Genomic DNA, 16382 nt, shown 5'->3' with positions numbered 1-16382 from the left:
CGAGTATGTTGCACTATACCTCGTTTCCCAGTGATCTCAGCAACAAGATCCCGAAGGATCTCTTGCTTAGTTCTTTAGCCTTGGATCAAAGTAAGTGTGATAGATGCTTTTTTTGCCCGAAACCTTTCAGGAGAAGGGTTGGCCTTTTGTTCTTTATGGAAAGCATGTTCACATATCAAGAATTGATGAATTCCAGTTTCTGCATAACAGTGCGTTAGTCGAAGAGTATATTACCTTGTTTCCTGAGCCACTCGCCTCTCTGGAATTCTGCCTCTTTCAGCAGATTCTTAAACACTGAAAGTAGGAATAAAACACAAGAATAGTTGAAGTCGCACTCAGAATTTGTGACATCAAATTGATCGACATTGGCTTGTCATAATGCTAAAGTGGCATCAGTTTCACTGATTCTGTGCATCTTAGGCAAAAATCCGAAAAATTGTATTTGTGAATCAATGCTCTTTTACAGGCCGTGTAGCTTGGCAGCTTTCCCCATTGCAATCATAGGATTGCAGATTGGTAGAATAGTCTCCAGAAATGAACAAATTACACTTCCTAGTGGGATACATTCTGCAAATAGATTTTTAATGATGTACTCAAACATACCAGACAAAATTAAAAATATTATTTTATGTCTATGGATTGTAATTCGCTCAAATAGTTCAAAGGTTGATAGCTTGAGTTCATGTCATAGGTGCAGAATTAGGCCATTCAGTCCATCGAGTCTACGTCACCATTTAATCATGGTTGATCTATCTTTCCCTCTCAACCCTATTCTCCTGTCTTCTCCCCAAAACATTTGACACTCTTATTAATTAAGAAACTGCCAATCTTTGCTTTAAAATACTCTTTCTGCAGATTCTTAAATACTGAAAGAAGTTCATAAGTTCATAAGTTATTGGAGCCAGAGAAGACCATTCAGCCCATCAAGTCTACTCCACCATTCAAACATGACTGATCTATCTTTCCCTCTCATTCTGCTCCTATCACTTATGAACCTATGCCAACATAATGGAATGATACAGCGGGTTGGATGCAATGTTGGAATCATCTACATTCAATGAACATCACAAATTGTGCAGTAAAAAAATGTGCTTCAGTAGACTCTTTTAGAAATACATCAAGAGATGACCTATAAATAGTGCTATTAATAAGTGTATTTAAAATTAGAATCTTAGTATTATTCAGTGCATCCTATCTCTATTAATTGTGATTGGCATCTGTGTACACAAAGCCTATCATAGAAACATAGAAAATAAGTGCAGGAATAGGCCATTTGGCCCTTTGAGCCAGCACCGCCATTCAATATGATCATGGCTGATCATCCAGAATCAGTCCCCTGTTCTCGCTTTCTCCCCATATCCTTTGATTCCATTTGCCTTAAGAGTTATATCTAACTCTCTCTTGAATACATCCAGTGAATTGGCCTCCACTGCCTTCTGTGGCAGAGAATTCCACATTCACAATTCTCTGGCTGAAAAAGCTTTTCCTCATCTCTATCCTAAAACACTTACCCCTTATTCTGAAACTGTGATCCCTGGTTCTGGACTCTCCCAACATTGGGAACATTTTTCCTGCATCTAGCATGCCCAATCTCTTAAGAATTTTAAATGTTTCCACAAGATCCCCCTCTAATCCTTCTAAATTCCAGTGAATATAAGCCCAGTCGATCCATTCTTTCATCATATGTCAGTCCCGCCATCCCAGGAATTAACCTGGTGAACCTACACTACACTCCCTCAATAACAAGAATGTCCTTCCTCAAATTAGGAGACCAAAACTGCACACAATACTCCAGGTGCGGTCTCACCAGGGCCCTGTACAACCGTGGTAGGCCTCCTTGCTCCTATACTCAAATCCTCCCGCAATGAAGGCCAACATACCATTAACTTTCTTCACTGCCTGATGCACTTGCATGCTTACTTTCAGACTGATGTACAAGGACACCTAGGTCTCATTGCACCTCCCCTTTTCCTAATCTGACACCATTCAGATAATAATCTGCCTTCTTGTTCTTGCCACCAAAGTAGATAACCTCACATTTATCCACATTATACTGCACAGCAACGACTGTTCTTCCTGAGGACATTAAAAAAGACTGGTCTGCCCCAACAGCTGCTGACAACGTTCTACCGCTGCACCACAGAGAGCATACTAACGTATGGCATCTCTGTGTGGTATCTCAGCTGCACGGAGGCGGAGAGGAGAGCTCTACAGCGCGTCGTCAACAGAGCGCAGAGGATCATCGGGACAGAGCTACCAGCCTTGGAGGGCATCTACCACACGCGGTGCCTCAGGAAGGCCCTCAGCATCCATAAGGACTCATCACACCCCTGCCACGGTCTGTTTCAACTACTTCCCTCCGGCAGACGTTACAAGGCCTTCTACGCCCGAACCTCCAGACTCAGGAACAGTTTCATCCCAAGAGCTATAGCGGCTCTGAACCGGCCCTAATGAGTGCCCCCCCACCCACCCCCTTTGGACAGTCTCCCTCAGATGGTCACGTCAATCAATTCAGCTTGTTTATCTATGTATTGTATTTATTTACCTTTCTTGTACATCAGTGGAGCTGCACACTAAATCTCGTTGCACTGACGTACAATGACAATAAAAGATATATTATTATTATTATTATTATTATTATTATCTCCCATGCTTCTGCCCACCCACCCAACCTATCCAAGTCACCCTGCAGCCTCATAGCATCCTTGCAGCTCACACTGCCACCCAGTTTTGTGTAATCTGCAAACTTGGAGATGCTACATTTAATTCCTTCATCTAAATCGTTAATATATATTGTAAATAACTGGGGTCCCATCACTGAGCCTTGTGGCACCCCACTAGTCACTGCTGTACAAGGACTCACCATCTCCAATCAGAACCAGAGTCGACTGGTTACATGCTTTACCATCTTGGAGTTGAACAGTGAACGTGCCTTCATCTATATCCTCCAATTTCTCCATAATCATTTCCACCAATCCAGTCTTGTGATCAACCTTTATTTTATATTTCTGGAAAGGACAAAGGATGTTTGAAACAAAATAAAAGCAATTTTACTTGCAGGCCTCCTCATTCTGTGGGATATTATATCACAATGGCATAATTATATGATGTATTTAACATGGCCAAAAGCATTACAGGAGAGGTATCACAGTTGATTTCAAATTGAGCCACCTAAATATATATTAGAGAAGAAGACAAAAGGCTTGGTTGAAGAATTGGGTCGGAGAACCAGCGGTCACGGTGGCGCAGCAGTAGAGTTGCTGCCTTACAGCGAATGCAGCGCTGGAGACACGGGTTCGATCCCGACTACGGGTGCTGTCTGTACGGAGTTTGTATGTTCTCCCAGTGACCTGCATGGTTTTTTTCCGAGATCTTCGGCTTCCTCCCACACGCCAAAGACATACAGGTTTGTAAGTAAATTGGCTTGGTAAATGTAAAAATTGTCCTTGGTGGGTGTAGGATAGTGTTAATGTGCGGGGATCGCTGGTCGGCGCGGACCCGGTGGGCCGAAGGACCTGTTTCTGCACTGTATTTCTCAGCTAAACTAAACTAAACCATAAGATAAGATAGAATCACATAGGATGAACAGAATGGAAACAGGTTACTTGGTTTATCAGATTCATGTTTGCATTTATGTTTCACTCAAGTTGCTTCCCTTTTTTCTTGCTGAATTGCATGGCTGCTTTTCGGCCTCGAGGTTAGTTTAGTTTAGTTTTTTAGTTTATTTTATTTTAGATACATCATGGAAACAACTTCTTTGTCCCACAGAGTCCACACCGATCAGTGATCACCCAGGAAGGAACTGCAGATGCTGGTTTAAACCGAAGATAGACAGACACAAAAAGCTGGAGTTAACTCAGCGGGACAGGCAGCATCTCTGGAGAGAAGAAATGGGTGATGTTTCAGGTCAAGACCCTTCTTCCGAGGATGTTTCCACTAGTGGGAAAGTCTAGGACTAGAGGTCATAACCTCAGAACTAAAGGACGTTCTTTTAGGAAGGAGATGATGAGAAATGTATTTAGTCACAGGGTGGTGAATCTGTGGAAGGCTGTAGAGGCCTGTAGAGGCCAAGTCAGTGGATATTTTTAAGGCAGAGATAGATAGATTCTTGATTATTACAGGTGTCAGAGGTTATGGGAGAAGGCAGGAGAATGGGGTTAGGAGAGAGAGATACAGTAGATCAGCCATTATCAACCTCTTATTTTGAACCTGTGACTATGGTAATCTCATTCAGGACAGGATGAAGAAGGGTCTTGACCCCAAAACGTCGCCCATTTCTTCTATCCATAGATGCTGCCTGTCCCGCTGAGTTACTCCAGTTTTTTGTGCCATCAGCCATACACTAGTTCTATCTTACATACTAGGGACAATTTATAGAAGCTAATTAACCCACAAACCTGCATCTTTGGAGTGTGAGAGGAAACTGGATCATGTGGAGAAACCTGTGTACCTGGAGAAAACCCATGCATTTACAGGGAGAACGTACAAACTCCCTGTAAACCTGGTCTGAAGAAGGGTCTCGACATACAGGTTTGTAGGTTATTTTGGCTTCGGTAAATATTGTACATTGTCCATGTCCTGTAAGAAAGTGCTATTGTACGGGGTCGCTTGTCGGCGCAGACTGGGTGGGCCGAAGGGCCTGTTTCCGCACTGTGTCTCTAAACTAAACTAAATAAATTACAATGAAAAGCATGGAAAGTCTTTCATCCCAACACTGTGTCAATTAACTTTAAAATCCGTTGCTGGTTTGCTATCTGCTCTCATACTTCAAGTATCAACACTGCTATGTAATTTTCCCAAAATAAATTGATTTATTTTGGGACAGAGAGGTTTCTGGTGTGAATACCAGTAGTGTCTGTTACTCCACAGCTTGTGGCTTGTCAGTAGCTTGATTTAGTCTGACTAATCTTATTTTATACTGATAACAACTGCCATTCAGCGCATTGTCTCTAAGTCGGCATCGAGGGGATTCATCCCATCAGTCACATTCCCCATCTCCCTATATTTCTGTATTCCTGCAAATTTCTCTCTCACTTATGCTCATCAATACCGCTTTGCTTATTTTTGCCATTGACGTACGCCAAGTGGTAATTTACACTAGCTAATTATCTTACATCCTTTAGACGTGGGAGGAAACTGGAGCTCTCTGAGCAAGCTGATGCAGTCACCGAGAGAATTTGCAAACACCACCACACTGCCTGAATCTGCACCAACCATCACTCACCCATCTACACTCAGTACACTGAGGGCAATTTATAGAGGGCAATTAATCCACAATAATCAATAGACAACAGACAATAGACAATAGGTGCAGGAGTAGGCCATTCGGCCCTTTGAGCCAGCATCGCCATTCAATGTGATCATGGCTGATCATCCACAATCAGTACCCCGTTCCTGCCTTCTCCCCATATCCCCTGACTCCGCTATCTTTAAGACCCCTATCAAGTTCTCTCTTGAAAGTATCCAGAGAACCGACCTCCACCGCCCTTTGAGGCTGAGAATTCCACACTCACAACTCTCTGTGTGAAAAAGAGAGCCTCACATCTTTGGGATGTGGGAGGAAATCAAAGCGGCTGGAGGAAACCTACGTGATCAAATAGAAAATGTGCAAACTGCACACAGACAGCACCCAAGGTCAGGATCGAACCCTGCTCTCTGGCACTGTAAGGCAGCAGCTCTATTAGCTGTGCCACTATGCCACTTTGATCAACAGCAATAATATAATTTAAACATGGTTATTTTGATGGAGAAAAAAATCCCTCCCCGTGACCAGATAACGGTGAGAACATTTCACTAGTTGGCTTTCACATTGCTGTTGTAGGAGTTGTACATTATATCAAGGTTGAGAGACCACAATTTACACCATCTAAACAATAGAAGCAAAGGAAATAGAAGGGAGAAGAAACCATCTCACCCCTCATGCCCACATCCCTATTCACTGCCTGATATTTTACCTCAAATCCATTCTCCCTGACTAATCCGCTATGCCTTGGTTCCCTTGATATTTGAAGATCTATTAACCTCTTTCTTAAATACGCTCAGTGCAAAGACTCACTCCCATCTGGGTGAAGACATTTCTTCCCATCTCTATACTGAATGGACTACTCCTTATTTTGAACCTGTGGCTATGGTAATATGAGGTAGATAAAGTGCAGATGAATTTTCCAAATTAGGGGGGAGTTTAAATGATTAGTTGCCAGTGGAGAGACATGAGTTAGTTATTATTTTAATGGGCCAGAGGTCTAAATAGAGGTGGGTCAACTAAGATCAAATCGTTCTCCGTTGTAAATATCTTTCACCACCCTAACCAGAGATGATCATCTAAATGATGTTTAGCTGCTCTGTCTTCTCGTGAATGATACTATTGTTAAAAAGAAGAGGACTAACAGAGACTAAAACTATTCCTGCAGTTAATATCACTGATACTATTTGGAAATAGTGGCGACACAGTGGCACAGCCGTAGAGATGCTGCCTCAGAGTGCCAGAGTCCTGGGTTTCGATCCTGACCTCGGGTGCTGTCTATGTGGAGTTTGTGCATTCTCCCTGTGACTGCATGGGTTTCCTCCCGATGCTCTGGTTTCCACCCACATCCAAAACATGTGTGGGTTTGCAGGTTAATTGGTTCCTGTAAAATTTCTCTCAGTGTTGGGGGTGGATGAGAATGTGGGATAATATTGTTTTTTTCTGTTGGAATTGTTCACAATCGTTTTAAAATCTATTAACAACTCCATTATTTTTAGCCTTCATCATGATAATAGGGAATGTTTAAATAATACAATTCATGTGCGTAGGAAATTTAATTTAGTTTAGTTAAGATAAACAGCGTGGAAACAGACCCTTCGGCCCACCGAGTCCACGCTGACCAGTGATCACCCGTACCCTATCCTGCACACTAGGGGCATTCTACAGAAGCCAATTAACCCACAAACTTGCACGTATTTGGAATGTGGGAGGAAACCAGTGCATCCAGAGAAAACCCACGCAGGTCACGGGAAGAACGTATAAACTCGGTACAGACAGCTCCCGTAGTCAGGATCGAACCCGGGTCTCTGGCGCTGTAAGGCAGCAACTCTACCTCTGCACCACCATGCCGCCCTTTGAGTTTCATAAAGAAGTAAAATAACTCACCTCATCATTTTTAATCTCTTTGTCATTAAATACAAATTTACACTGTGCATTTGGAGAGAGATGTTCAGCCTCCAACCAGAATCGCACTTGTCCTTTGTCCAGGAGTTCAACAGCTAGCTCGGACTTCAGAGGTACAACTGTGAACACAAGTAAGGTGATGGCGTATGACTATTAATCTGCATTAGGAACAACCACTACTCCAGCTAATCATGTTCACAATACTTACCTGGGAATTTGTGTTCGTGACTAAGTTCAAGAAGACGCAAGAGCTCTGCAAAGACAAAAACACGGATTCAGACAACTTAACAACATGATACAGTTGCATGAATGTGTCGGTAAATTTTCTCCAAGTTTGTTAACTGGGAAAATATAATCTGTGTTTTAACCACATTGCGATGGAGTCAACAGACGTTTGTAATTACATAGAAACATAGAAAAATAGGTGCAGGAGTAGGCCATTCGGCCCTTCGAGCCTGCACCGCCATTCAATATGATCATGGCTGATCATCCAACTCAGTATCCTGTACCTGCCTTCTCTCCATACCCCCTGATCCCTTTAGCCACAAGGGCCAGATCTAAGTCCCTCTTAAATATAGCCAATGAACTGGCCTCAACTACCTTCTCTGGCAGAGAATTCCAGAGATTCACCACTCTCTGTGTGAAAAATGTTTTCCTCATCTCGGTCCTAAAGGCTCCCTCTGACTCCCTCTTAAATATAGCCAAACGTGATAGATCAAAATTGTGACATCTTCTACCTTTATCATATCTACTGCTGCCCTGAAATCACCGGCCCCTATCCTTGTTCCAGCATGGCCCGAACGTGGTCTTTTGCTGGGAATTTGTTCCAATGCTCAATAGGAGTTGTCTCAGGCCAAGGCTAACAGCTGGGGTCACAGAAGCACTGTGACAGCCGGGGAGACTCTGCAGCCAGCAAACCCAAATAAGAAGCGGATGAAATGCTAGCCGAGAAAACATTGGAACAAATGTCAAAAGCTGTCAGCGTGTTCAAGGAAAGGTTGACATTCACAAACATTCAGCAACACCCAGGGCATGTAAAATGAAAATGTATGGCTAGTTTCTTTTAATATCTGTACAGCTCATCTACATATTTAAAATAAATTTAAAATTAATGACAATAATTTTTTTTTAATCCCCAGGAGCTGACATTCCTATTCCAAGCCACCCTGCTTGACGCAGGCACCCCAGACAGATTTCCCACTTGAGCCCTGACAACCTCAAGGAAGATTGTACAACCCTTCTGGAGGAGAAAGATAAGTTTTCCCATTTCACAACCATCACTCACGAAATAAGGCGCTAAAAAGATTTAGCTAAAGGGCTGTACATAATGTCTTTATCTCTTAAACAGGGATGAATCATCTAACTACCCTTCATCGCTGAAACCAGTGGAAGATAGGAGGTGGCTGGCTAACCAGAGAGAAATAATGTGTTCTAGGAGGCTGTCAGAAGTCGTCATTTTGCTAGTTTTTTTCCATAAACATAATTTTTTGAATAAGATATAACATACCTGCTTCATCTATGGCATAGCTGGAAGAAACTCCATCTGTATCAGTGACCACGCTAGAATAAACACCCAAATCGTCCTTCCCTGGATCATTGAAAATGAGTCTCGTCCTATTTGACAAAGAAATAATAAAAATATTTCTGAACACACTGTTGAGCAGGGTATTCAATGCATTCATTCCTACGTAGCATTTGGTTGCTTTCGTTTCCCCCCTGTCATTATGGTAGATGATAGAAAAAGTTTATCTACCTATAACGATAGTGCTTAGCAACTTATTTACCTATCTTTTACGGATGTACATTACCAGAAAGACCTGCTATGATATTCCCTCCCTTCCTGAAAATAACTATTCCTGCCAATTACCTCTTGGATTGCACAGATGAGATCTAATTGACATAACATAGGAAATGGTGGGGAATGTGCCATATCAATTCACAGCATGTGTTTCTGGATGTCAATGCCCTGTACTATCTTTCTATACTTTCCTTTAACATTATTGTCACAAGTTTCCTGAAAACAATTTACAGTGACTCATGTTGATAATCAAAGTAGTTTTTGCTCTGATCACTTAGTTTAGTTTAGTTTAGTTTCGAGATATAACACGGAAACAGGCCCTTCGGCTCACCGGGTCCGCGCCGACCAGTGATCCCCACACATTAACACTATTCTACACCCACTAGGGACAATTTTTACATTTACAACCTGTACGTCTTTGGAGTGTGGGAGGAAACCGAAGGTCTCGGAGAAAACCAACGCAGGTCATGGGGAGAACGTATAATCTCCCTACAGACAGCACCCGCAGTCGGGATCGAACCCGGGTCTCCGTCGCTGCATTCGCTGTAAGGCAGCAACTCTACCACTGCGCCACCGCGGCAAGAATTTAGGGCACAACTTGCTGCACAGCTTATTCATCAACACTAAATCATGAAACCCAGGATAAAGCAAGTGCAAAGGGGCCGATAAAGAAAAGACACAAACTGCTGGAGTAACTCAGCAAGTCAGGCAACATTTCTGGAGAACACGGATAGGTGGCGTTTTCGGTCGGGACCCTTCTTCAAACATTTTGTATCTTCCCTGGGTAAAGCAGCACCTGCAGTTCCTTGTTTATACAGGGTTGATAACTGCTGTCTCATGCTGTGCCCCAGCACTGTCAGACCATTTACTCTCCTTGACTGTTTTATTATTGTGCAGGATATACCATATAACCATATAATATAACCATATAACAATTACAGCACGGAAACAGGCCATCTCGACCCTTCTAGTCCGTGCCGAACACATAATCTCCCCTAGTCCCATATACCTGCGCTCAGACCATAACCCTCCATTCCTTTCCCATCCATATAACTATCCAATTTATTTTTAAATGATAAAAACGAACCTGCCTCCACCACCTTCACTGGAAGCTCATTCCACACAGCTACCACTCTCTGAGTAAAGAAGTTCCCCCTCATGTTACCCCTAAACTTCAGTCCCTTAATTCTCAAGTCATGTCCCCTTGTTTGAATCTTCCCTACTCTCAGTGGGAAAAGCTTTTCCACGTCAACTCTGTCTATCCCTCTCATCATTTTAAAAACTTCTATCAAATCCCCCCTTAACCTTCTGCGCTCCAAAGAATAAAGCCCTAACTTGTTCAACCTTTCTCTGTAACTTAGTTGCTGAAACCCAGGCAACATTCTAGTAAATCTCCTCTGTACTCTCTCTATTTTGTTGACATCCTTCCTATAATTAGGCGACCAAAATTGTACACCATACTCCAGAATTGGCCTCACCAATGCCTTGTACAATTTTAACATTACATCCCAACTTCTATACTCAATGCTCTGATTTATAAAGGCCAGCACACCAAAAGCTTTCTTTACCACCCTATCTACATGAGATTCCACTTTCAGGGAACTGTGCACAGTTATTCCCAGATCCCTCTGTTCACCTACATTCTTCAATTCCCTACCATTTACCATGTACGTCCTATTTTGATTTGTCCTGCCAAGATGTAGCACCTCACACTTATCAGCATTAAACTCCATCTGCCATCTTTCAGCCCACTCTTCCAACTGGCATAAATCTCTCTGTAGACTTTGAAACTCTACTTCATTACCCGCAACCCCACCTATCTTAGTATCATCTGCATACTTACTAATCCAATTTACCACACCATCGTCCAGATCATTGATGTACATGACAAACAACAGTGGACCCAACACAGATCCCTGTGGCACCCCACTCGTCACTGGCCTCCAACCTGACAAACAACCATCCACCATTACTCTCTGGCATCTCCCATTCAGCCACTGTTGAATCCATCTTGCTACTCCACCATTAATACCCAACCATTGAACCTTCTTAACCAACCTTCCATGAGGAACCTTGTCAAAGGCCTTACTGAAGTCCATATACACAACATCCACTGCTTTACCCTCATCAATTTCCCGAGTAACATCTTCAAAAAATTCAAGAAGATTAGTTAAACATGACCTTCCAGGCACAAATCCATGTTGATATGCTCAGAAATGAAGATCTGAAATTTTCCAATGCCAACCATCACCGACAACACATTGTGCTGGTTTACACTGAAGATAGACGAAAAATGCTGGAGTATCTCAGCAGGTCAGGCAGCATCTCTGGAGAAAAGAAACAGGTGACATTTCGGGTCGAGACCCTTCTCCAAACTCAAAGTTGGCCCAAAACGTCCAGAGATGCTGCTTGGCCTGCTTAGTTACTGCAGCATTTTGTGTCCATCTCTGACAACACTTTGATCCAGCAATAACATTTGGCTCATCAAGCTAATGGAAAATAAACCATGAAAGAATTTCCTATCAAACTGAAGAAACCTTGTTATGCAATTGTAAGGTGACTTCAGTTTCCATTGCACTTAATTGGCATGGAAATTACAGTGAATCACTGTTCTGTCAAGTATTTATCATATGACCCTTCAATAAAATGTTCTTAATATAATAATTAAACTCTGATGTGGTACAACATGACATTTCAAAGGTGTTGAGGCATTCAATCCTTGATATCAAATTAACATTCTTCTGTTGGCAAGGATATCAGATAATCATTGCATCAATCAAGCGGAAATGTCCTCCGGGTAAAGTACGGATGAATTACTAAATAATCCTTTAACTTATTAACTCTCTGTATAATTCATTAACTCATCCATAAATGTTTGTCAGAGGTTGATGTTGATGCAGATTAGAACTTTATGAAAATATATACATTAAACCCTCGCTCTAACGGACCACGGGGGAGGGGGAGGGGAATGGTGTCCGTTATTGCTGATTGTCTGCTGTAACAGAGTGAGGGGGGTAAAATTTAACCAGAGGCGGGGAGGGAAGAAACGTGGCTTTGGGGTGGGTTAGAGAAGAGGGAATCCACAGGCGGGGGGTTGCAAATGCCCTGGCCCCACACACAGTGCGCCAGGGATGGGTACTCGCGTTGTATTCATGCTGTTCACTCTCTCCGCTCCTGCAACCGGAAGCATGCCTTATGATGCCAGCTCATTGTTTAACTGGCAGTGGTGGGAGTGGGGGGTGCAACGGTAGCCTCAGTCTGCTATAATCAAAATCCATTATATAGAGCGGCCCTATTTCCGTTATATAGGGTGGCACGGTGACGCAGTGATAGAGTTGCTGCCTTACAGCGCCAGAGGCCTGTGTTCGATCCTGACTATGTTGTGCAGTGATAGAGTTACTGCCTATACCGAGTTTGTATATTCTCCCTGTGACCACGTGGGTTTGCTCCGGGTGCTCCAATTTCCTCCAACACACCAAAGATGTATAGGTTTGTAGGTTAATTGGCTTTGGTAAAAATTGTAAATTGTCTCTAGTGTGTAGGATAGTGTTAGTGTACGAGGTGATCGTTGGTTAGCGCAGACTCGGTGGGCCGAAGGGGCTGTTTCTGTGCTGTATTTATACAGCCTACAAAGGTCCTTTATTGCAAGGGTTTACTGTATTTCATATATTTCGAGCAAAATAAAGATAATATTGCCCCGTTAGTTACGAGAAAAAAGTTCAACGATAAACAACATGGGTCCTTGTATTGACAGCAAAATTGTGATTACTTTCCGCCTTTGGTCTCCACGGTAACTCTTGATGAGTCGATGAGTTCTTCATAATTCTTAGACCAAATGAATTTTGAACCTCCAGCCATATCCGTGCACTCAAAGATCAGGGAAATGACTCCATCATCATCCACATCTATGACCATCTCTTTGGTACCTATAAAAGATAGAAAGAGTTAGTTGCAGAATTCTAATTTTTCATATGTTTGCTGTTGATAATGTCTGTGCTTGCAGGCTAGAATGGTAAAATACTTTGTTAAAAGTTTAGTAGAAGCATTATCTCTTTCGCATGTAGTAGGAATCTCAGCAGACCTCAGCTCTCAAGATCCAACACCTTTCCAAGAGAATCCCTTTTCTAATAACAGAGTTGCAAATTCATATTCTATACTTTATGTGAGCAAGTGGTTACCTATTGAAAATAGAGGTTTTGTCTCGATGGTCTTGTCATTCTTTCCAATTGTTGCCTGGGCCCAACAGTATAGACATAGAAACATAGAAAATAGGTGCAGGAGTAGGCCATTCGGCCATTCGGCCCTTCGAGCCTGCACCGCCATTCAATATGATCATGGCTGATCATCCAACTCAGTATCCTGTACCTGCCTTCTCTCCATACCCCCTGATCCCTTTAGCCACAAGGGCCACATCTAACTCCCTCTTAAATATAGCCAATGAACTGGCCTCAACTACCTTCTGCGGGAGAGAATTCCACAGATTCACCACTCTCTGTGTGAAAAAAGTTTTCCTCATCTCGGTCCTAAAAGATTTCCCCTTTATCCTTAAACTGTGACCCCTTGTTCTGGATATTTTAAAACATTAAAACATTTATTAACAGGATGTGTATAGCATTGGTAAGGCCAATATTTATTGTTGATCCCTAATAATCATATTACTTATAATAATATGTGTATTATCAACAGTTATTATAATTTTATCATATTATCCCATTATTGTTTATCCATATTATCAGAGAGAAGCGAGGTAATATTTCAGTGCCCATTTAATATAAGGTACATATAGTATGTAATGCTGTCCTTTCCCCCATATGTATGAACCGAAATTGAGTTCCCAATAATCAATAAGTAGTTTCAAATAATAAAGAAGTTTAGAATTTTTTTGCTTCTCTTCGAAATGTACCATTTTTTTGAAGAAATTAGGATTTGTTCATCTCTCTGATCAAAATCTTTCTCCATGATGTCATGGTTGAAGAATGTCGCTCACAGCCAGTAATCTTAGCACCAGAATTCGTCTAAATCTGAGATTTGTAGGTTGTGTTAACAATAAATAGATAAAAAGTTGAAATCTACAAAAAAACAGGATACGTGATAAAAGTTTCTCATTGGCTGCGTTAGCGAGGCTAATTTCAGTTATACAAATCCGAAAGTCCAAAATGTTACTTTTAATTTGTGCTGACTGACATGATATCAATTTGAGAATTACAATGGATATCATAAAAGCTCTTGTTGCCTTAAGGCCAAGTAAGGATATAAAACAGCCATGGCCATTTTTGTTACGACCTGTGATTCCTACTTAGATTAACCACAGATGTTTCAAGCACCTTCTGATACTTTACCCAAATGCACATTTTATAAATGGGAGGCGGGATTGTGTCACCAAGTTACTTAATACCATAGCATATTAGAACTGAAACTAACCTGCACACAGAGAAAAACAAATAGCCAGGAAGCTGCCAGGAAAATATTGATCATTTAGGTTAAATTCTGCCATAGTGGAATTAGTTATCCAAATACAGATGAGGTATTGCACGTTTTCCATGAGCCAATACTTTCCAATATGAAAATATGTTTTCATGTTTGGTTGTGTAAATCAGTGCACACTATGTGTAGTTGAATAAAGCAATGAGTAATATGTGTAATATCATATTAAGCAATCATGGTTTGTACCCTGGATATGGTAAGTTTTACACTGTTGGGAGAGGAACCAATAGAACCCGAATGAAATAAGACCCAATATGACAGAATAAGCCACCTTATTGAACAGAAGGAAGTGGATAAAGAGAGTGGCTATTATGAGCAAGGCCATTTGCTTCAATTAAATTTAATTCAGTCACTGCAAAAATAACTAATAATTTCTTATTCATAAAGTGGTAAAACAAACCTGGGCTTGTTTCTGCAGTGATTGGCTCTGTTAAATCGGATGGTTTTCCAACCCCTGCCATGTTCACAGCCCGCACACGGAAAACATAACTCACACCTTCTTTTAGTCCTTGTACCTATTGGTAATATTAAGGCATTGGTGAAACACAGAGCTAATTTAAAAGTCAATACCATTTAATGATATCCATTAATGGATCTGATGGAGAACTTCATTGTTCTCTTCAGCACTTGTCAATGTTCTACATGGCGCAAAATACAGATTATTTTTCCTTGCCCTCCCCAGCCGATCTTCGAGTCCAGAAACAATCTGAATAGAAATACACAAAGATCTCAGAGTGTGGGCTTCAAACAACTCCTCATTTCCCATCACAAAGATTCCAATATGTAGGAAAGAACTGCAGATGCTGGTTTAAATCAAAGCTAGACACAAGATGCAGGAGTAACTCAGCCGGACAGGCAACATCTCTGGAGAGAAGGAATGGGCGACATTTGAGGTTGAGACCTTCTTCAGACTCTGAAGTCTGAAGAAGGGTCTTGACTCGAAACGCCACCCATTCCTTCTCTCTAGAGATGCTGCCTGTCCCGCTGAGTTACTCCAGCATCTTGTGTCTACAAAGATCCCAATGGTTCTTTTAGTAATGTGTACTACATACCAACATCTTGACCATCAATATAACCAGCATCACACTTCAAGACTGTAATGAGCTGCAAATTATATTTGCCAAATTAGAGACAAGTGTAGATGGGACATGTTGGATGCTGTGGGAAAGTTGAGCCAAAGGGCCTGTTTCCATGCTATGTGACTCTATTCCACTCAGTAACAGCTGTAAACTCTCTGATGAGAATTAAGTATACAAAAATAACTGAAATATCAGAAGGCCACAAAGGGCTGGAATAAGTTAGTGAGTCAGGCAGCATCATGGATTGGTGACGTTTCAGGTCAGGACCCTTCAATTTTAGAAGAGAGTTGGATGTCAACTTTGTAGCAATTTAAAAGTTGATCTTTTAGCAAATTGGGAATATTGCTATGATACCAAAGTGTCCCAACCCGAAACGTCACTTATCCATGTACTCCAGGAATGCTGCCTGACCCACTGAGTTAAGGGCCTGTCCCACTTGGACGACCTAATCCACAAGTTTAGAAGACCCTAGAGTTTTAAAAAATGTCAAGGTCGTGTTGACTCGCTGAAGTAAAAGACCTCCTACGACCTTCTACGACTATGTCTACGACCTCCTACGACTATGTCTATGAACTCCTACGACCCCCCCTCGACCTCAGTCTTCCACACCTAAGACCAACTACGACTAGCTACGAGTGGAAAATGATCGCATGATAAAATGATGTCATGTTTGCATTTTTTTCTCGGGCCAGTTACCGACCTACGACTACCCACGACTATCTACGACTACCTACGACTACCATCACGGCCTACTACGATCTACCTACGAGTAATAAATATCAATTTTTTCCAAGCCGACCTTTTTTTTTTACTCGTGGACATTTTATATCAGGCTGGAAAAAATGCCGCAACCTACTTGAGGCCACGAGTACGC

At 41.8% G+C, this 16382-nt stretch overlaps 1 protein-coding gene across 4 annotated transcripts in view; it reads right to left on the bottom strand.

The window, feature by feature from the left end:
• The window catches only part of myom1 (myomesin 1), a 94776-nt gene that overhangs the window by 20615 nt on the left and 57779 nt on the right, over positions 1-16382 (bottom strand). For 3 of the 4 annotated variants that reach the window (XM_033019592.1, XM_033019594.1, XM_033019593.1), the window contains 7 exons: positions 14830-14944; positions 12715-12871; positions 8655-8761; positions 7356-7400; positions 7130-7266; positions 2864-3008; positions 235-294 (listed from right to left, as the gene is read on the bottom strand). In XM_033019592.1, coding sequence (XP_032875483.1) covers positions 235-294; positions 2864-3008; positions 7130-7266; positions 7356-7400; positions 8655-8761; positions 12715-12871; positions 14830-14944 — 766 coding nt within the window. Of the gene's footprint in view, positions 1-234; positions 295-753; positions 867-2863; positions 3009-7129; positions 7267-7355; positions 7401-8654; positions 8762-12714; positions 12872-14829; positions 14945-16382 lie in introns of those variants that run through there. The other variant, XM_033019596.1, reaches the window with a different exon arrangement.

Source organism: Amblyraja radiata, chromosome 4 (genome assembly GCF_010909765.2).
Source record: "Amblyraja radiata isolate CabotCenter1 chromosome 4, sAmbRad1.1.pri, whole genome shotgun sequence".
NCBI lineage: Eukaryota > Metazoa > Chordata > Chondrichthyes > Rajiformes > Rajidae > Amblyraja > Amblyraja radiata.
The sequence above is the reverse complement of the archived record's forward strand: the minus strand, read 5'-3'. Positions and strand labels throughout refer to the sequence as shown.